At 46.6% G+C, this 26,137-nt stretch overlaps 1 protein-coding gene across 1 annotated transcript in view; it reads left to right on the top strand.

Moving 5' to 3' along the window:
* LNX2 (ligand of numb-protein X 2) overlaps window positions 1-25,699 on the top strand; it is a 169,307-nt gene extending 143,608 nt beyond the window's left edge. The window contains exon 10 of the mRNA XM_078655991.1: window positions 23,469-25,699. Coding sequence (XP_078512117.1) covers window positions 23,469-23,604 — 136 coding nt within the window. The 3' untranslated portion in view covers window positions 23,605-25,699. The remainder of the gene's footprint in view (window positions 1-23,468) is intronic.
* Window positions 25,700-26,137: the final 438 nt, after the last annotated feature.

Below are 26,137 nucleotides of genomic sequence, written 5' to 3'. Positions count from 1 at the left end.
ACTGTAGTAGAAAAGCTTTTTTCGATTTTAAAACAGGATAAAATCATAAAAGCAACAGTCATAATGTACAGTTTCATGCACAGTCAATAAAAATAGAATAAAAATAGTATTAAACAATTTATGTACATTGACAAAATAAAGTCTTTTATAACTACAGTTGTTTGGATAAAAAGTTTGGGTTCCGCCGACTAGTTGTGTGGTATCAAACATAAGTGCTATAAATACTTCGGATTCCAGCCAAGGAGTATTAGTAAAACACTGAAACTATAATTGATCATGTGTACAACGAATTTTCAAACAGTTTTTAAGAAACATAGCTATACATTTGGCATTTGATACTGTTTCTAGATGTTGTAATGCCAAAAGGGCAGGGCGGCATCTTCTCAGGCCCTGGGATAACAGTATTGGAATAATCCAATGTTTGCGTGGTAGATCATAGAATTTACAGAACAGAAATACATGAATATTGGACTGTTCAGAAATACCCTCACAAGGGCACCGGATAATTAAAGTGGACCAATCTTGTCTCCTTGGAAATGTAACCAAACGGAAAAACATATTGAGCCTAAACCGTGTCAACAGATATTTTTCATAGTTGGTCAGGCAAAAGGTGAGATACGGTTGGATGCTCTGAGTACATTGAATAGTTAAACTATGTCGGTTTGAAACTTTATTAATTTCTTGGGCTATACGCAGGTCCCTTAAATGTGACAAACATGACAATCTCAAGGTCTTTCTTGTAATTGTAGTTAATATCGCAGGTTCTTTAAAATATATTAAAAGATCCAAATCCTTGAGAAAGTTATGTACAAAGGACAGCCACGGAATATCTGACCAGTTGTCTAGACCCAAACAGTCTGAGATTAGCGCACGAGTTAGGCTACATTGTTCCGTTGTCCAAATACGGTGCCACAGTAATATTGGCTGAATTTTTATGTAATCAGCAATGTAATCCATGCCCAATTCGACATGACAAGCAAACGTTGGAGAGCACTGTGGAACGGCCAACATATAACTAATAAAAATGTTCTCTACCCTCTGCAAGATGTCCACGGGTACATAGCCCCACACCCCAGCACCGTAAACAGCTACGCTATGACACTTAGCATAGTATATTTGCATGAGGTCTTTTGGGGGAAGCTTCCCTACTTTACGTGCAAAATCAATTAGGGCAGATGTAGCTCTTAAAAATAGGAGATGCCTACTAACGGTGGCCGGTTTCCAAGAAGAAGTATTATCAAATAAAATACCTAAGTAAGGGTATGTCTTGGTGCAGTCCAACTTAGCTTCTTCAATATGTATCAGTTTTTTCTTGGCTGTCTTTTTACCAAAATGCATAGCAAAAGTTTTTTTAATGTTGACCATTAAATCCAGTGAAGCCATGAATTTACAGTAAGAGTTTAACTGGATCTGAAGTTGTAGTGGGGTTCGCGCCATGATCACCGCGTCGTCCGCGTAAAGTAACGCAGGAATGGGGCGACGGGCGATTGCTGGTAGGTCCTGACTCCCATCTAGCATGGCCTTCTCGAGACCGTTTGTATAGAGGTTAAATAAGAAGGGAGCCAGGACACACCCCTGTCTGACCCCCTTTGTGACTGCGAAGGGGAGAGTAAGCTCCCCGTTCACCCCAAATCTCACCCTGGCCGATGCTCCCAAGTACAGCTCGCGTAGGAAGGATATTATCGGTGGGTCTACACCCAGTTCTGTTAGGATTGACCACAGCCTTGAATGTGAAACACAGTCAAAGGCTGCGGTCAAATCCACGTAGACCAGGTGGAGATTGCCTTTCTTGGCCTGGGCATACTTCCCAATTAAAAGGGAGAGATTCAGAGCCTGCTCCACAGTGCCCAGCCCCTCCCGGAAGCCGTATTGCAGGTCTGTCATGATGTTGTTATCCTCAGACCAGGCCCGTAGTCTATCTAGAATCAAGCGGCCTGCAACTTTACCAAAGGAATCCAGGAGGGAAATGGGCCTGTAGCATGCCGGGTTGTTACGGTCACCCTTCTTAAAAGTGGGCAACAGAATAGAGGTTGACCAAGATTTTACAAGACCCCCTTTTACTGCTGTTTCAATTACTCTGGTCAATACTGGTGACCAGAGCTCCTGAGTATGGGTATAAATATCTAACGGTACGGCGTCCGGCCCGGGGGCTTTGCCAGGCTTCGAGGATGACAGGGCATCAATTACTTCCTCGTGACTAAAAGATAGTTCAATAGGATAAGGTGATATGTATGTACTTTCATTAAGGTTGACACCTTCAGCTAAGAATATCTTTGAGAAGTGGGAAACCCAACCCTCTGCACTGATTGCTACCTCAATACTGGGACCAGTGTTCGCATCATTCAAAAAGGGTGAGCTGACCACTTTCCAAAACATTAAACTATCCTTTCTATTGCAGCTCTCGTGGAGCTTCGTCCACTGATCTTTTTTCCTTTCCTTCCTACATTCTTTTTTCGCCAAATTATAAAGCTTTCTCAACTTCCTAATTTCAAGCTGATCCCTCTCGTGTTTGTGTAAAGCTATTTTTAGGGTCGAAAGGGCTCGACGACATTGCGAATTAAACCACCCTTTTTCCTGTGAGCCATTCTGCTTTTGTTTACGGAGCAGCTCCTTGCTAATTACTTTAGTAATATTAATAAAACTAGTCAAAATATCGTCTGCAGTGGAGTGCGAATTTAGGCATGTTTCTAACATAGGAAGGGCTCTGGTGATGACGTTAGATGTGATAACATCCGGGTCTACTTTGGCCCATTTCACCGAATAGCCATTAGTTTTATCTAAACACAAGGCTCTTTGGTTTAACAGCCCAGGGTTACCAATTGTGTCACGTCCAGTTGGCACTGAGATAGTGACACTGTTCGGGAAATGATCATTACTAATGTCATTTCCAGTAATAAATGTAAGCAGCTCATCCTTCATATGATTAGAAAGCAAAATGAAATCGATTATGGTGTTACAGCCCCTGCCGTGAAAGGTAGGGGAGAAGTCAATTGGGGATTCAGCTAATTCGTTCGCTAACCCCAGTCCTAGGGTAAAAAGGTTTTCATTTAGAATGTTCCCAGCACTGGAGTGAGCGAAATGCGTTAGGGGGCTCCCGCCCTCATCCACAACACCACAATTTGAATTAATATAGTCTTTACATAAAGTAATGTGGAAATCGCCGCCCAAAATCAATTTAAAAGGTAGGGAGGAACAACTATTCTGGTGCTCATCTTAAACAAAAGTTATCCTATTTAGGACTTTCACAAAATCAGGCGGTGAGAGAAATTTACTAGAAAATATGTATGCCCTTGGTTCACTAACCTGTTTCTTTCAGATGCACAAGTTATTTACCTTCGGTAACGATATCTGTAAGAAAAAGTAGTTACTGTTAGATTCCTTACCGCCCCACCCAACCTCCCCGTTCTGCGAACCGATATCTGCGATTAAGGACATCCCTTTCAGGGCCCTAGTTTCATGGCACCAGTGTCGGTTTCTATCATGGCTCTGCATTCCTGGCGCGGAAAGCTATGTACAGAACTGACATCAGCGCGCAAGGGCGGTGTCTAAGTACTCCGACGACATCATCCCGGTGATCACGTCGCCAACCACGGACGCGGAGCCGCAGATGACGCCTAGCGACGCACTGGGGTACTGCTGACGAAAACTTTCCGGATCCAGTCTGATGCCTGGGGATATTCTAAGGTAAGGAAGCTAACACTAACTACTGTTTCTTACAGATATATCGTTACTGAAGGTAAGTAACTTGTGCTTTAAAATAATTACGTGCCTATTCACAGTGCTGTCATAGGAAGGGATCTCATAGCATCCTATATGCATATCACTTTCTCCAGTTGTACAGCCAGGATGTAACTCAGTGACCCACCTTCTATTAACACACATAGACGTGAATTCCATAGAGATCGCACAAACTAACTGCACTTTCCTACCAAAACCATGCATTTCCATCACGTGTACTCATTTAAATGTTTTGCATTACATTTTATATTCAGGTACCTGCAGGTAACAAGGAAGTCAAAATAGTTACAGAATATTTTTTTTCTTTTTAACTACCTTTCTACCACTCCTCCCCAAACTCACTGACCCTGCCCCATTATTCCCACGATAACATTTCCAAAAACTCTCATCTAATCTTTTACCAATGAGCACGGCTGCTTTATTGAAAGCAGAAGAAGAAGTGGCTGTAGAAACAAAGCTCATAACCAAAAGAGCAAAAAACTTGCTTTTGCAACATCGTTTTTGTCTTTCTGATTCTAGGCTTTGTTTCTGTAGTCATTTCTACTTGTATTTAGAGCAAGACAAAGCTGATTTGGAAGTCCATGACAGTGGTTGAGATTCTGAGGTGTTTCAGGAGGTCATTCCAGGTCGTGGCTGTGAGGTATGAGTAGGAGCATCCTCCTCCTCTAGTCTTCTTGATGATAGGAGGGGTTGTGATCTTGCCTGGGACCCAGGCGCATGGTTGGTTGTTAGAAGTTGAGGCAATGGCTGGGGTAAGCTGGACTGGTGGTATAGAGAGTTTTGTAGGGGTGGGTGAGTAGCTTGAACTTACATCTTTCTTGGACTAGGAGCCAGTGGAGATTGTTATTGGTAAGGTGTGAAGAGATGTGGTTTTTTCGCTGGATGTGTATCGATGCGTCTGGTGGTGGCATTCAGGGTGGTTCAGAGTCGGTGTAGGACATGAGATTCGACATAGAGTCTCACAGAAGTATGGTCTCAACTTCTTCAGTGCCCAGACCACAGCAAAATCCCCCCTCTCAAATCCACCTCAACTGTGAGACCACAGTTCCTATGCCATAGTCTGAAGCCATCTGGACCATAAACTCCTTGGAGATGTAAGGGGCCTTGAGACTTTTTGGTAGGCCTCTGCCCACATCACCTTCTTGGGATGCTTCTTTAAAGTCAGTTCAGGCAACGGGACAACAATGGTAATTGTAACATAGCCCTAAACAAACCTCCTGTAATATCTGGTGATACCTAGGAAGGCCTTCACCTCATTAACTCCCAGATTCATCAAAGTCCTGTTTTGCGAGTCCTTAATAGCGAATATTAAGGAATCGCTATTAAAGACTCCCAAAACGGGATGCATGTAGAAATCGCAATATTTTTTGCGATTTCTACTGCTTCCTTATTTGCGATTTGCTAATTGCTAATTGCAAATAAGGAGTGGCTTTCCCATTTATTCGCCCATAGGAATGAATGGGGAGTCATTCCTTATTTGCGATTAGCAATTATCGAATCGCAAATAAGGAAGCGATTCCAAAGGACACCCTGTAGCACCCCTGAAATGGTAATGTACACTGGTGTTGTGCACACACATGTCAAAAGGACATGTGTGTGTGTAACATACAACTTAGAAAAATGCACTAAAATGCATTTTTCTAAGTTTTCGCTATTTACCACGTAGTTGGACTTCGCGGTAAATAGCGGCCCCAGATTGCGAATTCGCAATTTTCAAATGGTACATGAATTGCATTTAAGGAATCTCAAATTGAGATTCCTTAAATGCAATTATTCGCAATTTAGCGATTTCTAGATTTGCGATTTTTGCATTTGGGATGATGAATCCCAAATGCAAAAATAGCGCTCGCAAAGGGCCAGATTTTCAGAATCTGGCCCTTTGCGAGCGGATTTTGGCTTGATGAATCTAGTCTTATGAGTCTTGAGGGGTTCCCAAGACAGGATGGTCTGAATCTTGACTTCGAGGGGCTGTACCTTGCCCCACCCACCTAGTGTCTCAGATATACCACAGATCTCTGCCCTATCTGGCACTTGCTGGCATTGATAGTCAGACCTGTACTTTTGTAGGGTTTGAAGCAGGTCCTGGTGGTGGAAGCTGAAGACTGCAGTGTCATCCTTATAGGCAGCACTGAAAGCCTTCATCCCAGCCAGAACCCTGTTAAACAACCTCTGGAAGGTGGCATGTGCATTCTTTAACTCAAAGAGCATTACCATTAACTGGAAGTGGCCCTTTGGGGTAGAGAATGCAACCTTCTCCTTATCACCCTCGAATAGGGCAATCTGCCAATACACAGATGTTAAATCAAAGGTACTCAGGAACTTGGCAGCCCCCAAACTATAAGCTCATCATCTCAGGGGATGGGGTGAGTATCAATCTTTGTAACTGAATTGAGCCCCATATAGTACACACAGAAACTGAGTTCTGGGATGGCGTCCTGTGCTGCAGCTTTGGGTACCAGCACCAGTGGGCTGGTGTCAGGTTCCACTATCCAGAATCTTCGGGATTGTGCTGATGCTCAAAAGGGGTCCACCTCTCAACTGCCCCAAGTCCGGAATATAGAAACACGGGGACTAGTGGGGTAGTTAAGCGAGGTAAGGAAAGGGTAGGAACAGCAGGGAGGGAGACCTATGGAAGACACATGAAAAACAAGGTAAGTACCGAGTTGTGTGGCAACAATACAGTGAAAACAGCTTAACACTCTTGGAGGATATCTAGGGGAATCTATATAACACTCTACCTGTAAAGGAAACAAAGAAGAGTTCTACCCGAAGAGAGGAGAGGGTGATTGCCGACTTCCAACATGAACAACTGTACGAGGTAGAAAACATCCATCAGTATTACACATACCCTCACAATACACTCTGATATAGGAATAACATGTATTAACTCCACCTACCCTGGACATGTATGGAATAGTCCCAAATGCAATCTATAACTTCCAAAACACCCTCTTTTATCTCTCTCTCTCTCCTAGGAAATGGTATAAAAGAACAAACCATATGTGAATAGAACTAAGAAAGAGGTGTACTAAATCGTCTGCACAATGTATTCACCACAATACCTTTGGAGGAGTTCAGTACTTCTATGGCCCTCCAGGGATGAGCTTAGGTGAGCGTGTAAGAGAAAAGCAAGGTTTGTATATCTCCTCAAATGCAGGGAATCCCCAAGTAAGTTTATACTTCATCCAAAAAGAAATGCCAAAAGGAACAGATCCACTCCCTGCATGAGAATTCTGATGCTACTGGTATCGCCAACAGGGAATGAAATATCAAAAGAGCAAATCGCTGTTAAGCCACAAGTGTCTCACCTCACAGTATCCCTGACTGAGTGATTCCACAAACAAGAACAAGGAAGGTAGGAACTTGTCCTACTCAGAACCACCCAAGCATTAAGGGATGAGTACAATGCTGCCCGATATGCTTCTCTGCATGAAAACAGCCGAAAGCGCTGTTTTCCCCCAACAGAGAAACAAGGGCCAAGGACACTCCGAGAGAGCAGCTCTAAGCGAACAAGTACAATGTGCAAAAATGGAACAAAGAATCAGAACGAGGTGCGAGAAGCACCCTTACCGCCTCGAATTGGCCACAGAGGAACGCTGCTATTGCCGCAGGAAATCCAGGAAAATCGGCAGCGTTAGAGGTGTTGGAGGTTCAATCAGTGTCGGAGTCACGTGGAGCGTGCTCACGCAAAGGATGCTGGGAAGTGTAGACTTTTGGGGTACTTCCTGATGTTTACCGCGGTATCGGGTAGTCAGTGTTTAACCGGCCTACAGACCCTGACAGCTGGAACAAGGGCTATTGGAGTGCTAATTCCGGGATCTTGGACATTTTCTCCATGATGCTATCTCTCACCTTTCAGACAGCCTGTAAATGTTTTTTTCTTCAGGCGTACTGTCCCATTTTCATAGTCATGAGTAGACAAATAAGTAATCCCAGGGAGATTAGAGACACAAACTGCTCTAGTAAGTGGGACAGTCCCTCGGCTGATCTGTAGTCAGGGTAGGGTAGAGGTTGACACCTTCCACTGACCCCTCCTGCTCCTCAGAAGTTAGAAGGCCAGGGAGAGGTTTACTCTCCTCTTCCACCCAATCATCTTATACCAGAATAATAGTGACCTCTCATAGTGGGGCTTGAGGTGATTGACACGCAAGACCTTTAATGGGTTCCTGGAGGTCTAAAGGTTGGTGACCTCCCCCTTTTGCTCTTTCACTTCATACGGTACACACCACCGGTCCCTGAGCTTCACTGGCTTCATCACCCACACTTTTGGTCTAGGTTGAAACTCAACCAGAATAGCCTTCTGGGCATGTCAGAGCTTCATCCTCTCCTGGCTGGCTTCTAGGTTCTCAGTAGCCTTCTTTCAGAAGTGCTTCATCTCTGTCCTGAGAGTTAACATGTAGATGACTACATCCTGGGGAGCTTGTTCCTACACCTCCTTCACAAGACTGAGAGTTTCCCTAGTAGGGTGGCTAGACAGGAGTTCAAAGGGACTGAACTCCACTCCTTTCTGTGGCATCTCCCTGTAGGCAAAAAGAATGCATGTAAGAGGTCAGATCACTTCCAATTCAAGAACTCTAACAGCTCCATAATCACGCCTTTAAGGATCCTGTTGATCCTCCCAAAAAGCCCTTTGGTCTGGGGGTGATACGGTGTGGAGAGCTTGTAAGTTACTCCATACTCATCATCCCATATTGACTTCATGTATGCAAACAGGAAGTTGGTGCCCCTGACAGTCACCACTCATTTGTGGAGCCACATCTGGGTAGAACTCCCCATCGGGGCCCTGGCCACTGTAGGTGCAGTCAAAGTCCTCAGAGGTATGGCCCCTCTGGGTACCTCTGGTAGTTCTCAGAGGTATGGCCTCTGTGTACCTTGTGGCAGGTTCCACCAAGACCAGGATAAATCTGTTGCCTAGAGCAGCTTTGGAGTCCAGGGGAGCAATGTTGTTAATGCCTACCCATTCAAAGGGGTGCCATTGACAGGAAGGGGAACCAAGGGAGCCTTTCACTTTCCCCCTGACGTCCGAATGGCCTAACAGGTGGGACATGACCAGCAGAATGCATCTGAGGTCACTTAAAATTATAATAATTAATAGTTGCCAACAATAAGTCATCAATATATTGCACTATATTAGTCGTCGGGCAAGACTGAAGGGACCAACTCTTTCTTTAAAGCTTGTGAAAATATTGATGAGGAATTCTGGAAATCCTTGTCGGAGCCTTGCCACAAAAGTTTGGATCCGCTAAATGAGAATGCGATGAGAAATTGATTCTCTCGATATATGGGAATGAAGGTGAAGACGGTACAGAGGCCCACCTGGGTAAGCCTTTGGGTACTTTTGAGGATACAAGAAAAGATGTTAGCAGGGTTGGGGAACAGAGGGAAGCTAGGGAAAACCACAATATTGATGATCCTAAGATCTTGCACAAATGTATGCAGATCTTTCTGATTTTTTGCTAAGGAGGATTGGGGTATTTCTCTTGCTGACACTCAGTACTAAAACGCTTTGGTGTATGAGTTCTGCAGTGGGGTATGAAAGGTTCCATAGCAGTTTCTTTTGTGAGTTGATACTGATTTTCATGGGTTCCAATCGGGAAATAAATGCCACATTGTTGGCCCCTATTGAGTATTGATCACTTCTTGAAAAGCATCTGGGAAAGTAAATGAGTTAAGCTTGGCGTTAATTCAGTATTATTAGGTTTACAATTTGAATTCTCACAAAGCAGTGACAATACCTCATTCTTGCGGTGCAAGGGTATGTTGAAGTAGACTCCATTGGAGGCACAGAACAAGTGCAGTTAAGATTACACTGTATATCCTGAACCAAAAGATTGTCTGGTGAGGTAGGACTTCTTATGAAAGCATGCTTATCAGTAATGGGGCCAAGTTTGATGGAGATGATTCGGAAATATGGTGAAGAATACACAGGTATGAAATAGCGACTGCGTATATGTACACGCCCAAGAGAGTTGATGAAGGAAATTCAAAGGATTTTTAAAGCAGAGGGGCTGGCACTTTATCAATAAGGGAAGTGGTGCATTTACCATTTAGCATGCACTCAACATAGTGACCCTTTTGATGCACACGAACAAGGGCATTCAGGGCAGTCAGAACCTCAAAGGCTGACCTAAAAATTAAGAAATGAGATCTGCATAATTCGGTTAAATTTAGGCAGGTCGGCAAGAGCAGGTACATTTGAAACAGCATTAGGGCAAAATAAATTATTATTTCCCAATGTCCCAGTTGGCTACAAGCAAGACAATAACCTCCTGCCCCTGGCCTTCTCCTTTTACTCTCAAGATACCCCGTCCCGCTCTGCCTCCTCCGTGTTCCCCTCTCAGTTTCCACCTTTGTTCTCCCTTTGCGGGGGGCAGGGGGGTTCCTCACCCTCTTCCCTTCACATTTTGCTACATGATTTGCAATTTGAAAGGCATCAGTTTAGGTTCAATATTTTCCTTATTTTCCTCCTGCGATACATATCCCCCGATGTGAGGTCGTAAATACCTCTTATTCTGACTTTTTTACTTGCAAATGAGACATTGCAAGCAGAATCAGTATTTAACACACCGAATTCCACATGTTTTACATTTTTAACAAGCCTTTTTCCACGATAAATTTCAAGAATGAAACATGAAACCTCTCGCAGCCATCGCACGCCAGCACAACCTCAACATCATCTCTTACGCCGACGATACCCAGCTGATCCTCTCCCTCACCAGAGACCCCGACACCGCCAGAACCTGCCTACACGAAGGGATGAAAGACGTCACCGAGTGGATGAAGGACAGCCGCCTGAAACTGAACTCGGACAAGATGGAAGTCCTCATCCTGGGATCTTCGCCCTCCGCCTGGGACGACTCCTGGTGGCCCCCAGCCCTGGGCACCACACCCAAGCCAACCGACCACGCACGCAACTTGGGCTTCATCCTGGACCCCTCCCTCTCGATGACCAGACAAGTCAACGCCGTCTCCTCATCGTGCTTCAACACCCTGCGTATGCTTCGCAAGATCTTCCGCTGGATCCCGACCGAGACCAGGAAGACTGTCACCCAGGCACTCGTCACCAGCCGACTGGACTACGGAAAGGCCCTCTACGCCGGAACCACAGCCAAGCTACAGAAAAGACTCCAGCGCATCCAGAACGCCTCCGCCCGACTCATCCTGGATGTCCCCCCACGCAGCCACATCTCCAGCCACCTGAGGAACCTGCACTGGATCCCCGTCGACAAGAGGATCACGTTCCGGCTCCTCACCCACGCACACAAGTCTCTCCACGACCTGGGCCCCAAGTACCTCAGCGACCGCCTGACCTTCTACACGCCCACCCGCCAGCTACGGTCCACCAGCCTCGCCCTCGCAGCCGTACCACGCATCCGAAGAGCCACCGCCGGAGGAAGATCCTTCTCTTACCTCGCTGCCAAGACTTGGAACTCCCTCCCCATCCACCTTCGGCTGGCCCAGGACCATCTCGCCTTCAGGAAACAACTCAAGACCTGGCTGTTCGAGCAGTAACATACCCCTCCCCCCAAGCGCCTTGAGACCCTCCCGGGTGAGTAGTGCGCTATACAAATGGCATGATTGATTGATTGATTGATTGAAGGGGGTTTGACCTGCTGAAATTTATCAGGGGAAAAATGCATGGGTGTGATAATTATCACACAGCTCGCAATTCTGATCCATGTGCAAACACGTTTACACAGCGATCAGAATTAGGCCCACATTTGTAATCAGGGCCTTAGTCTTTAGTGGGCTTCAAGCAAGTACACAACAATATCACAACTGATTAATACAATATATTTGCACATCTTAAGGGACACTTGTGGATTTGCATTTTCGTGGCATATAAGCACTCATTAAGGCATCTGTCTGTGAATTCACATTCTCACTTGTTTCTTGGTTCTAGGGCTGGTGGATGTTGTTTAACTAGTTTCTCTGTGGTCTCTTTCTTGTGTGTCCGAACATTGTTTATTTAGTTGGTGGGAGTTTTCCATGGCTGCAGTGAAGAGGATGGTGATGGCCAAATCTGAGTAGTGATTAATGGCCTACCAGTTCCTCAGATGGGGTGGGAAGAAGAAGCTATTCCAATTGATAATATTTATCATAATCAAGACAAAGAACAGATCCTACAGCTCAACAGGGCGTATTGCAGTGGAGCACTAAGCAACCTGCAGAAGCCTGCTTCTTCTTAGAAACAAGATAACCTATTGAAGGCAATAACTGCTAAATGGAGTCGGTCTCTAGCAAGCTATACGCACACTCACAGCCAGCACCTTACAGAGTGCTGGTGGTGTTACAAATTATTATAGTGATGCAGTCTGCCCTAAGGAAGGCACCTGGGAGTGTAGCAGTCACAAGTTGGAGAGTTCACCACTCTAGTGTCTCACCTCACACCCAGCACGGCAGTGAGAACTGTTGGTTAGGACCGATTCTCCAATTTCTCATTTCAGCTTTCATTCACCAACAGTTTTGTACCTGGATGCAAATTTGTTCATGGATTTACAACAGATGGTAAACCCATAGGGGCATATTTATCAAGCTTTCACGCAATGCAACAATGCAAGCCACCTTGCTGCGCTGCATGAAAGGGCAGGAATGAGCCATATTTGTCTTTAAACACTGCATGCCTATCCTTTCTTTGTACTGCCTAGTGCCAATGTAGGCACGCTTGCTCCCTGGTGCGAGGGTGCCTGTGTTGCAGGCAGGATTGTTGTTGTGCAGGAAGAGGCACCTCAGAGGCATTTTCCTCTTTCTATGATCTGCAGCACCCATAGAAAGAGGAAAGAACGAGGAGAATTAAAAATATTTCTCCTCCTTATGCCTCACCTGGGGGGCTTAGCCTTTTAACGCATTCCCAGGTCTATCAGTAAGACTAAATCTGGGAATGCATCAAAAACCTTGGTTGAATTTGTGGGAACACCCATGCTCCACCCATGGAATTCCTTCCTGGTGCAGAGTAAGGCAAAGCAGCGATTTGCACTGTGTTCGTTACTCTAGATTTATCAAGCCATTCAAGGCACACAAGGTGGCCTTGCATGGCTTGAGAAATCTGACTTGGCAGTTGTGTCAGCCTTGCGCTCCCTTGCATGGCACAAGGGCAACTCAACTAAATTATAAATACGCCTCATCCTGCCTAAACATATACAGAAGCTTCCTTTATGCTGGCAGCCATCTTGGATATCCATTTGGCAGTTTGTAGACTCAATCATATCTTCCACGTTACTGCCAAAAATACACCCACCATTTTTATAGTGTGAACCTGGTCACTAAGTAGGGGATGGATTGCTTAGGAGGTTTTTCTGACCCAATTTCTTTCTAACCACTGAATAATTCTTTTACCTATCTCAGTTCTCCTTATAATAGAGGCAGATTAGAAGAAAATGTTGCAAATTTCCTGGGGCCTTCAGGGGCCAGTAAAGGTTTCTACCCTTACCACCTTCCACCTTACTAATATCTTTGCAAAGGGCAGTATAATAAATCTTGCCATTTCAAAAACAGAAGAAAACAATGTGAGCTGTAACTGACCTAAATGATGAAGCAGAAAGAGCACTTTCTTGGGTAGGGAGGTCTCAGTAGACGGAAGAAAGTTTTTGCTAAGCAGAAGACTCAAATAGCACTAGAAGACAAGCACAACTGGTTTGCAATATTGAGATGATTGACAGCTGTGTACACAGCAAGGCCCTTGCTTTTTTCCATATAAAGAAAGGTGTTATTATCTCTAGACCAGATTAGAGGGAATCATCAAATGGGCAGTGTGGAAACCGGAGTACAGGCACCGGAGACCATTTTTTGAAACTGGACATACACAGAACCGCTATCAGCGTGTGGGGGCCTAATAGGGCTACATTTTGACCTACGCTCAGGGGTGATCTCATGTACACCCCCAAAAAAAACCTAGCCAGGAACAGTGAAGTTTGCTCATGGAGTCACTTCTTTGACGTAGACGGTGGCCACCAACATGCTTTTACCTGGGTCACAGTAATCGATATTCATATTCTTTATAGAACGCTTGACTACCCAGCGGCGTCTTGGCGCCGGCGTCATTATCTTGATTCCTACACCTCAACTGAATAATGACAGGGCACAGCAGCGAGTTGTAATTACATTCACAAATCCTTTGCTAGAAGAGATTTTCCTTTGATGCATTTAGGTATCTTCTGATTGAATTTATAGGAAGGTTCTTTCATTTCCTTGAGAAGGGCTACAGATATCAATGGACAGATAAACCTCACATCATGAGAAAATGTCCATAAGTCTTGATACTGAAATAAGCGTTAATCATGAGAGCCAAAAAGCTCCAACTACTTCATCGATTGATGTTTAACTAACTTTCAACAGCCCTTTGTTTTTACTTAGATCTTGTAATACTATTTTTCACCCAAAAGGTATGAGGGATTAAATGAGCTGTGTCTCTCAACCACATCCATGCTCAGGACGGCTCCCGGCCCAAATGTTGCCGCTCTGCCCACGTGCGGTTAATTCCCCGCCTGTGAGGGAGAATTAATCAGTGGGCGGAGTTTGGACGGCTTCCGGCCGTCATGAGCACATGCCTACTGTGACTCATGACGGCCGGGAGCCGTCCTGGGTACCCGAGCGCCACACCCAGCCCTGCCCTCCCCTCGCACCGCGGCAGAATTTGCCGCGCGGCGAAGGGGTTAAGGCAGGATATCCCCACTACGTTCGAATACTGAATTCCATGGGACAATCCATGTTTGGAAACAAACAAACATGCATTCTCACAATTGTAACATCAATAAAGAGTTACTCTTGGTTTAATACGGACTCCTGTTAGTACAGCAGCTTTACACTCAGACGGGGCAGATCTACAAGGAAGTGCCGCAGCGTGGCACCGCAAGCCCTTTGTCTGCACCACGCTGCAGCACTTCCGAAGCACAGGGATGCAACATATTTACAAGAATATGTTGCATCTCTGTGCTTCCCCCTGTGCTGGAGCACAAACTGCAGCCATGCGCTGGAACAGGCACCCTTGCACCATGGTGCAAGGATGCCTGCGTCGTGAGGAGATTGTTTTTGTACAGGAAGGGGTACCTTCCTGCACACAAACAATCACTTCAGGCATTTTCCTCTTTCAATGCTTGCTGTAGAATGCAGCACACATGGAAAGAGGAACAAACAATGAGAAATGAAAACATTTATCCTCATTGCGCCTCGCTACACCACCTCTGGAGCGGTGTAGCATTCAGACGCATCTCCAGATTCACGATTTCCCGTAAATTTGGAGATGTGTCTTGTTCCATGGGTGTTGCGTGGGAACACCCACAGCAACACCCATGGAACGCCCCTTCAACGCAAAGTGCTGCGTTTGAAGTGGCCGTATTTACAAGGAGAGGAAAAGTCACGCAGGGTGGCTTTTCCTGTCATTGTAAATATGGAGGAACCCCCTGCGCCACCAGTACGTCACTTTTCGCAACAGTGGGCTTGTAAATCTGCCCCTCGGTTTGTAACATTCTCCATGGACATACAGGTGGAATTCAGAGTGTCTTGTACCTATATTTTACATACCTCCAGCTACCAGAAAAATGTTCTAAGTAAGATGCTGCTTCATGATCCGCAGACCCTCGTGCAATATTGCAAATTTTCCTGTGAATAGACCTGCTAAGTATTTTCTTTATCTAGAACAAATTCATACTGTGATTGGTGGATAGCCTGGAGGAATGGACATTTAAGAAGTCCTTATGAATGCAAGTTTGAGGTGACCATGAGCCTTTTGCAAAGACACTCCTGCTCCATATCATCACTATCATTTCCAAATATAAACTACAACACTATCGGTCATTAGTTGACATTTATACAACCGCTGCTAGAATCAGAGTGGTGCAGGGCATCGACCCCGGTACCAGCTACTGACCAGTTTTCCGTGTTTGCGGCATTTGCAGTCATTCCATAATACTGGGATCAGATCTTTTCTAAAATAAACACTGCATGGTGGTATAGGATTAGGTGTGATCGCCCATGATGATGTTCTTAATCACCACCAAAATGCAAGACGGGTTGATATTTTTCACCTAGCGAGCAGACCACCTAATAATGGTGCAGCAATGGAAATATAAGCACCTTTGTGTTTACGTTATGGCTCATGAAATGTTAGGTACCCTATATATTGGAGAAGTGACCATAAAATATTACACTATGCATTGGTTTGCGAAGCTACAGGGGGAATCAACATGGTTCAATTTATAAAGTAATATATTGTGTGCTAGATTGACCCCACGAGGCTACAGACTAGTCATTACTGTAAGGACTCAGAGTCAGTTAGCATTCTAGTGCTAACAATGTAATTACACTAAACATCCACCCACCACTGATGTCACTGGTCAGGTGACACAGCTCTAATAAAAGTGGCCGAGCGCACATGCTCTGGGCCAGTTGCACCATGCATCCAGTGTGTCCGTGTCTCCAGTTACTATTAGCATGAGGGCCTAGGGCCCGACCCTACAAGGCCAAACGAGGGCGGACGCTAGACACACGTGTCGCAGCTAAATGAAAATCGAGAGAAAAGGGGAAGAGAGTGCTGCCCGCCTGAGGGCACCCCCTAAGACGATCGGCGCCGGCCGCCGAGAGGCCCGCGGGGCGTGTGTCGAGCCCCGGGCCTGAAGAAGAAAGAGAAAATGCTGACCACGCGGAGCCCTCCCGCGGTGGTCGCAACCAGGTGCCACACCGGAAGGAGCAGACCGACCGGAGCCCTCCCGCATCGGCCGCGACAGCCCCAACTGTGAGGCGACCTCCGCGGAGCCCACCGGCGTGGAGGAGGAAGGCCGCCGGCCCAAAGGTGAGCCCAAGCGCAATGAGGCTAGCGAGAGCCCACCTCGCTGCACCACGCCGAAGCCTACACTGACTCCCCCGCCGCGCAGCGTGTGATCCGGGGTGAATGTGCCCGCAGCGTGAGAAGAGCTGCCAGGCACTGTCCCTGCAAGCGGAGCCCACCCGCTATGAACGATAAACATCAACTGTGCCCCAGTGCGAACGGCGCCAGCTATTGCCCTTAATAAAGCAAGACTCGCGGAGCCCACCCGCGGCCTGCCTGCAGGGTCCCCCGCCGCGCAGCGTGTGTGAAGTGCGGCGGCGGGGTGAGCAAACCCTAATGGAAGTGCCCGCAGCGTGCGAGGAGCTGCGGGACACAAGTAATTAAAGCGGAGCCCACCCGCGTCAATGCGACTGCCCCAGTGTCGCAAGATCCAACGGAGCACACCCGCAGTAGAAGTGAACAGTACCCCGTAGCCACCCTACGTGATCTCCAGCACCAGCGCGGACTCTCCCCCGCCCAGCGCAGCGTGTAAACTGAGAGGCTGCTGCGGGTGGGGAGAGCAACGAGAGGAGGCACCAAAACAAGCCCCGCAGCGTGTACAAAGCTGCCTGGCATATATGCACCAAGCGGAGCCCACACGCGAAAACGTTAACACGAGCCCCACCTCCCCGACATTGTGTATGCGGCCAGTGCTGCCCTCTGATCAGCAGGGAGGGCCCTGTGCAGCGCCGCTATATTGACTGTGTGGGGGGACAGTAGCATAAAACAATTGATTCACTCACTGGCCAACGTCGGAGTGTCTCTTCGATGTGAGGGCAGACAGCGGTGCAGAAGTCCCTGTTTTGCCCAGAAGCTGAGGAGCACCCCTGCCGCGGGGCGTGTGTCCAGCAGCTAGAAAGAAAAGAAAGGGGAACATGATTGGGAGGCAGCCAGGTGGTGTTGGGCGTCCGAGTCCCGGGGAGAGGCCCTGCACCCAGCTTCGAAGATCCAGAGTACTGAGAAGACTGCCGGTGCTCAGGAAAGCGCTCCACAGCGCCATCTAGTGGCCAATATCTGGTACTGCAGGAAAGGAGACAACAAGCTGCGAAAAGCCAAAAAACCCTGCAGCAGCACTAAGACACAACCAAGACTAGCGTCAGTGCACACAAGGGATCGTGACACCTCCACAGGAGCACAGTGCAACAGCGCCCAAAGGAAAAGCAGAAAATAAACACACAGCCAAGAGTGCATTGCCCCACATGTGATGCCCAGAGACTGATAGAGGACCACCTGCTGGCAGGTGGCTACTCCCAAACAGAAAGGAACTGAAGAGCACGCAAAAGACAGTCAGCAAAACTAGATGCGAGGCATACACTAAAGGCACTGTGAGGAGATGGCGCAGGAACGCGCCAGAAGCGCAAAGAACACACCAGGAGAAACTGACCAAGCGCAAGAACCGCTGCTACACCGGAACACCACCAAGCCACCACACAGCCTGAGAAGATAAAAGGCGACGGCGCAGGAGCACACCAGAAGCACAAGAACGCTCCAGAAGCGCTAGAAGCGCGTCAGGAGTGCAGCAACTCCACGCAGCGGCATTCCGAAGGATCGCAACCAACAACGCAAAGAAGAAGCAAGACCAAAAGAAGATCAATGGAGTGGTGACGCAACCCTCCAGAAGCAACATTCCAGACGCACCCAAGCCACGCCAGAAGAGAGCACAGCAATGCCTGGTGGCCACAGGCCATCGCTGTAGGTGAATGGCAAAGACAGGAGCACCACCAAACGAACAGACTGTGATTCTGGAACCCGGCAACAAGAAGTGCGAAAGCGCATGACACAAATGCGCAGCAGTGCAGACTGCACCAGCCCAAAGAAGCAAGTCACAAGGAAGACCCGACGAGCGCACCCAGATGCGCACCAAAGCAAGCGGAACTGCGACGCAAGGAAAATGGTTGTGCAGACAACCTGCAGCATTGAAGTCTCAACACAAGAGCAACCTGACCACTCCGCCTGGTCACAAAGCACAAATCCGACCAGCCAGATGGTCGCACCAAGAAGTCGACCAGCCAGATGGTCGCACCACGAAACCTACCTGCCAGACCTCGGCAGAAGGGACCAGCACGAGGTCCAAGAAGTTCAGCCAAGGGGCAGTCCGTGGACATGGACCAACTAACTTCAACCCCATAATTAATGGAACCGACAGAAAGAGGAAATGAAGGTCGCGACGCTAACCCTGGGAGTTGAGTGACAAGAAGATAGTGTCCTACGACTAGGACAAGACCAGGAAGACACGTGCAGAGTGCGCGCACTGCACGGGGAAGCCTGGCCAAGGAAGATGAAGAAGATCGGGCCAGGTTACGTCGCGAAGAGAAGAAGAGTTGCCACTGCCACTGAGAAAAGAAGGAACAAGAAACCAGAGTGGCACATTGCCACTGCATGAAGAAGGAAGGAGAAATCAGAGTGGCCACCGCCACTGGAAGAAGAAGGAAGGAGAAATCAGAGTGGCACACTGCCATCTCAAGAAGAAGGAAGAAAGATCAGAGTGGCCACCGCCACTGAGAAAGAAGGAAGGAGAAATCAGAGTGGCAGGCTGCCACTGCAAGAAGAAGCTGCCCCTGCGGAAAGAAAGAAGGTGACAGGCACTGGAACACCTGAGTGCGTTGGAGAACAAGGCCGCACTGGAACACCGGAGTGCAGTGGAAGACAAGGCCTGGCAAGAGCACTGGCAGCGCAGACCGAAGACAGCTACCTACGAGCCATCCACATGGCGATCGCAGAAGAGAGCAAGCTAGAGTGTTGGTGATATCTACCTCTGGGGTTGAACGGAAGAATGGATAGCGAGACTGCTCACTCCTCCGGAAGCCGAGGAACTGACCACCTCACACCAGCCCGTGGCAACCCAGGAAGCAGAGGCCTCAAGGGACTCTGGTGGCAGCAAGTCCCGCACGAGAGACAGGTCTACAGAAGCGCGACTGCAGGACCCAAGGGGATGAAAGCCTCGCGAGCAATGAAGAGAGTCGACAACTCGACCTTCAGGTGGAACTAGGACACGACGGTGAGGCTCGTGGAGCGCTCTGCTCACGGCCCGAAGGCTATGGTAGAGCAACACGACCGACAACACCAGTCCAGTGGAAACCTGGTAAAGAGGTCCTCCCGGACGTCTTGTGAGAGAAGAACACCGGCGAAAGGGGCATCCTAGTGAGAGGGATGTGTGCACCTACTCTCTTCACCTGCCAAGAAACACACTGAAGCCTGCCCGGAAACATCACAGAACCAGCATGGAGAAAAGAAGCCAGAAAATAAATAACACCCATGTCATCCATCTTTCTTTTTTTAACTATTCTTCGTCACCAAGAGAGCAAAGCAAAAGGCAGGGCTGAGAACAACATCCAGACGGCACAGATAAAGAATGAACCCGCCGAACAACTGCGAGCCATGCCACAGAGAACTGGTGGTCCTAGATACAGGAACTACACTGCCTGCTGCCTGCTAGCAGTCAAAGAGACTCGTTGATAATCAGAAGTCCAAATGTTATTTTGGTATATTTTCCTTCCCCGCAGGGTTTTGGACTTTTTCCGTTTGGTTTGATTTTCACCAATTTTGGGAGGGATGTAAGGACTCAGAGTCAGTTAGCATTCTAGTGCTAACAATGTAATTACACTAAACATCCACCCACCACTGATGTCACTGGTCAGGTGACACAGCTCTAATAAAAGTGTCCGAGCGCACGTGCTCTGGGCCAGTTGCACCATGCATCCAGTGTGTCCGTGTCTCCAGTTACTATTAGCATGAGGGCCTAGGGCCCGACCCTACAATTACTATCTTTTTGTTTTTATTCAGGGGTTTCTCAATGACATAGGAATGGTAATGATACAAAAATATAGGATTAGGTAACTAATAATCATAGGGAGATACCTTGACACCCTAAGTCGACTTCCAATTCAGCTACATCAATAGCATATAAAAACCTGGTTCTAAAATAGCCTCAAGTAGATGCATCGTCAACAAGCCTCTAGAAACCAGTGTTTCTTTTATACTAACATTGTATTATTAACTTAATTTTCAACAAATATGCTACACATGTGGTGGAATGGCCACAACTATGAAAGGGTAGTCTGGAGGCCCATTTTGTCCTGTACCGGGGCCTGCAATATCCCCTCCATTTGGGTGGTTCACCCCAATAGCAATAAACCGAGTGTTTGAGCAGTCTGAAGTTTTGGGTGCCAACTGCCTTTCTGAATGATTTGTTCTGCTGTGCTTCAGGATGCCTCTTGTGGAGCATCCTAAACCACACAAAGATTCGAGGTGTGGAGATTCATGTGAGCCTCATCATAATGTATTTATATGACAAGCATCTTCACCAATGTCTTCGGTTCCTACTTAGCGCTTTGTCATCAGACATTTTGGCCTTCATTACGACTGCGGTCAGATGAGCATCCAACTGACATCGTCGCGGGAATGGGACCACCCGGCAAGGTGTCAGAGGTCCCACCCGCCGCATTGCAATGTGACCTCAAGCACGGTGGTCGGAAACATACCCTCTACTATAGCGGCTTGTGCTGCCGGACAGAAAAAGGCCACAGCACAAGCCGCAATAGTAAAGGGTAAGTTTTCAAACATCTGTGCACCGTGTGCCAGACACCATGTGGTGCCTGGCATACGGTGCATTGATGTTTGGCAGGGCACCACATGTGCCCCCCTGGGCCCATAGCGGAGGCCCATGGGTGATGGTGGCACTTCTAGGGCCCCCCAAAGTCCCAAGCCGTCAGCCTTTACATGGAGGTTGGATCGCCATGTAAAGACAGAGGAACAAGGGACATTGTAATCCCTACGGCGGTGCCTCCATAGGCACCACCCCCATTGTAGGTTATTATGCTCTGACCAACACTACATCTGGGTCCTTAAGGCTGTCAAAGCCGTTGGTCAGTCCATCCACCCATTGCCTTCCACAGACTGCATCATAATGTGGTGTTTGGACCGCAGCCCCAGATGACGTACGGACCGCCACCGACGTCCTGTCAGTGGCGATCCATCTGCCATCCTAATCAAGCCCTTTGTTCCTAGTCATGGGGTTTCAAATGACATCCTAATGTATACTGTGAATTGTCGTCATTGGTTACGTCCATTGAAATAAAAGGACTCTCCGTACCAGAAAGGCCCAGGACCTGAAACATGGTGTCTTGACAATATGGAGCTCGGCGGCAGTCTTACCCCTGCCTCACCACACATCCATCTACTTCTCTTATCAGCTGTGGCAGTATGAAAGAGGTGGTGCTACTGTAGGCGCAAGAATGCCTCAGCTGCTCTTCTACGGTGATACCTCTTCATCCTTGGAAGCTCCCTGTATCAAGACCACAGTGAGTAACACAGTGATAGTGATCCAACACGTGAAAATAGGGCCCAAACATTAGCTTCCAGTGGTCTCCTCTTTAGGAGCACCTTTCGAGAAGCCATCTCCACTGGTGTTGGAGAGCAGACAAACATTTTAGAGGTCAATACTTCTCTCTGACAAAGACACACAATTATAATTATCAGGTACAGGAGAGGAGACATTTTTGATCAAAAACATGTCCACATAATCGGTTATCTACTCTGCTAATTTAGATTCTTTGGCCCTCATTGACAAGTTTTTGGACTCAAGGCAGTGCTGCACGCCACTTTGCTGCACTGCCCTGCATCAAAAGAAAAATGCAGGAATGCGTTGTACTGTGAGATTTCTTCATAAAAAGAACTCAGACAAGTGACAAAGCCCTGATGAAAGTTCAGGAACTGGTTTCCTTGGACTAGATACGCGTCTGAAGGAGCTATTTTGTTACACCACGCGTTCCAACTGGCTGTGGCCAGCTGTCAAGTCATTGTTCAATCAAAGCCTTGCTCTTTCTCTTTGACTTTGTCTCTTCTTCTCTTTTTTTATAAATATAGATTGGGTGTATTCAATAATAATTTGTTGAACTTTTTTCTTTTGTGTTTGTATTGTGTGTTATATGTAGATTGTATGAGAATTGTATTTAGAAATGTATACAATGTTAGTCTTGTAAATATTAGTGTACAGGTTTAAGTGAAATATATTGCATGTTGGAGTTTCTTTTCTGTATAAACTTTCATACAAAAAATATTTCAAAAAATTGAAATTGATGGGTATAAAATAAAATACGAGGCCAAACGAAAAAAACTTGTGTTTGTCCTATCGGTTTGAATAAGAATTCAAAGAAAAGGTGGGGGCAGGCATTTTTTGTTTGCTGACGTACTGTGAGATACAGCACATTCCTTTCCTCTTTCCCAGCACTGATTCCCAAATGGCTGCCTTGCGCCAGTGCAGGCACCCTTGTACCATGGTGCAAGGTTGTCTGCGTTAAAATCAGGTTTTATATGTGGAGGAAGGGATACCTTTCTTCACAAAAACAACCCTTAGGCCACCCCTGGGGAGGCTCAGGGTTTTGATGCGTTCCCAGATTCATGCTTTGTTGTAAATCTGGGAAGGTGTCAGAAACCTTTGGCGGTGAATGGGAAAACCCATGGCAACTCCCATGGGATGCCTCGACGAGTCAGTGTGAGTCAACACAGCTACTTGCACTGCGTTGCCTCACACCATGTCTCTGAGGCCATGAAAAGCCACACAAATTGGCCTTTCCTGGCCTCGTATATATGATTGATAGTCCTGGGCCACCAGAGCATCATTAAAAGTGACGCTCTTGTGGACAGGCCTCTTGTAAATGAGGACCTTTGTGCGTATTTTGTGCCTTTGCAAAACTTGTTGATTTCAAAAAATGTGCTTTACCAATTACCTCTTTTTTGATATTCTGAAATGCTAATTGCTGCTGAAATGCTTGCTGCCTTTGCAAGGGCATCAGATCACATTCTAATAAGCTGCCTTCATAATAAGCAAATGAAAGCCTTTAATGTACATAGAGACTGAATCATTTCAAAGGCTAGTCAGCCTTGCAGTGTTTATTGCGCTCAGTTTTCATGTGTTATTCTCTTTCAGATGTGGTGACATGATTGTGGCGGTGAATGGGGTATCCACAGTGGGCATGAGCCACGCGGCGCTTGTTCCAATGCTGAAGGACCAACGAAGCAAAGTGACGCTCACTGTCATCTCCTGGCCTGGCAGCCTCGTATAGACCCCTGAAAGCACAGACCACACCATTTCATACCCTGATTGTACAAATCAGCCGCAGGGCTGCTACTGAGAGGGGCCCATGTGCTCCATCACCGCCAGCAGGAGGTGGATATAAAAAATTGTTTCTAGGAGAAACTATGATGATCGTTTTTTTAGACATGAGAGTGGAGGTGTTGAGAAGTTGATGAGGTGCAACCTTTCTGTTTGCCAGTTTTGAAATGAGCTCTAAGTGTTCTGTCACTTTAAAGACACAATTTGACGTGTTGAGCAATGCTGCATCCCTCCTCCAGTATGGGTAGTATTGCTACTGATGCAATAGAGTTATGTGTTGTTGTTTTTGTTTTAAATCAGTAGCATGTGATTGCTATCTTTGCCTTTTTGAAAGCATTTCACGTGTTGCATCATATGAGTCTGATATCTTTAGAGCAACTTGTGCCAAAAAATTGACTAGGATTTAAAGGTCCGAAAGCTGAAATCCTACAGTGAAGTGTTTACAAAGGAGCTTAGCGAGGTGCTTTTTAGGTATAATTTGTCTTTAATCGAACGCAATGGGATGGCTAATAGGGTTCCAAAGACAGGTCTCAGAACCGGAAAAAAGCACATGTCTCGTGACATCAATATGTTGGATTTGTTAGTAATCAAATATTTGTAGAGAGCTTCCAGGTGGTGCTTCACGTGCTACAATCAAAGCCCTTCGCCTAAAGATGAGCAAACACGGAACCATACTGTGCTACCATATAGACACAGAAACTTGCTGTACTGGGATGGAGGAAACACACACAGAAACAATGGCTGCAGTGGCTGGATCCTGTAGCCCAGAAATAAATGCTGCAGTAATTAGATCTTAATTTATATATGTATAAAAGTATTATTAGAGCCAACCATAAACCTTAAGTGAGTGCAAGTGGAAGGCATAACGTGTTAAGCATCACTGGCCCCAGCGGGCAACACAGTTCAAGCAGAGCTTACAAGAAAAGCAGCAGTAAAAGAGGACGCTAGGCTATTCACATCAGAAGCTTGTTTACGCAAAGAGCTCCACACCCAGAGGATTGTATCTGAACAAGGGTGATTGTTGGCAGCTACATGTCTCACAGGTTTGTGGAGGCAAAGAGCTCCACAACCTGGAAGATTGCATCTGAACAAGGGTGACTGCTAGCAGCTGTTTGTTGTCACAGGTTTGTGGGGCAAAGAGCACCATGCCCGGAAGATTGTATCTGAACAAGGGTGTTGTTAGCAGCTACCTGTTCCCACAGGTTTGTGGGGCAAAGAGCTCCACAACCGGAAGATTGTATCTGAACAAGGGTGATTGCTAGCAGCTGTTTGTTGTCACAGGTTTGTGGGGCAAAGAGCACCATGCCCAGAAGATTGCATCTAACAAGGGTGATTGCCAGCAGCTGTTTGTTGTCACAGTTTTGTGAATACAAAGAGCACCATGCCCAGAAGATTGCATCTAACAAGGGTGATTGCTGGCACCTACTTGTTGTCACTGCTTTGAGGAGGCGAAGAGCTCCACGCCCAGCAGATTTCATCTGAACCAGGGTGATTGTTAGCAGCTACATTGTCACAGGTTTGTGCAGGCCAAGAGCTACACGCCCAGAAGATTTCATCAGAACCAGGGTGATTGCTGGCAGATACTTGTTGTCACTGCTTTGAGGAGGCAAAGAGCTCCACGCCCAGAAGTTTTCACCTGAACCATGGTGATTGCTAGAAGTTACTTGTTGTCACAGGTTTGTGAATGCAAAGAGTTCCACAACTGGTAGATTGCATCTGAACAAGGGTGATTGCTAGCAGCTACTTGTTGTCACAGGTTTGTGAATGCAAAGAGCTCCACAACTGGTAGATTGCATCTGAATAAGGGTGATTGCTTGCAGCTACTTGTTGTCTGGCTGTGATGTTCTCAATTATGTACCCTCTTGGAAAATGCAATGGGTTGGTAGACACAACACATGGACTAAATTGACTTAGGCATTGAAACTCATTCCTGGTCTAAGGCAGTTGTTCTTGTTTAACTTCAAGTGAAATTCAGTCACCTGCATCGCTGCTGCCTGTGCTACTACTAGTTTCAGCATGTTGTTTTGTCAACAAGAAAATAAAAAGAATAGTACACTTCTTCATTGATTGTAGAAACAGTTTAGATTTTTTTTAAACTACTCTTGAAAAGAGGATGCTAAAAAGCAGAATACACGTATAAGTGTATTGTTACAAATATGTTTAAAGTATGGACGGGGTTTTAATGCGGCTGATGCAGTTGTTTGATTCGGCAAATGTGTGCAATGCTCTTATTTTTGCAAACATTGTGAAGAAACATCTTTCAGACAAATGCAATATTGACTACACAAATATTTACTTGGCAGGCATTGCAGAGAAAGCTGCCACAGAAGCTGTTCATTCTGTTGATTGAGTATCGAGTAGAAAGATGCAAACATGTTTTTGCTGAGTTAGTGGAAAATGTATATGCTGCAAGAGGTATGACTGGACACACATAGGCCGATTCATGAAAGCCTTTGTCATTACGAGAAGCAGAGCAGTACATC

Source organism: Lissotriton helveticus, chromosome 8 (assembly GCF_964261635.1).
Source record: "Lissotriton helveticus chromosome 8, aLisHel1.1, whole genome shotgun sequence".
In the NCBI taxonomy this organism is placed as follows: Eukaryota; Metazoa; Chordata; class Amphibia; order Caudata; family Salamandridae; genus Lissotriton; species Lissotriton helveticus.
The sequence above is the reverse complement of the archived record's forward strand: the minus strand, read 5'-3'. Positions and strand labels throughout refer to the sequence as shown.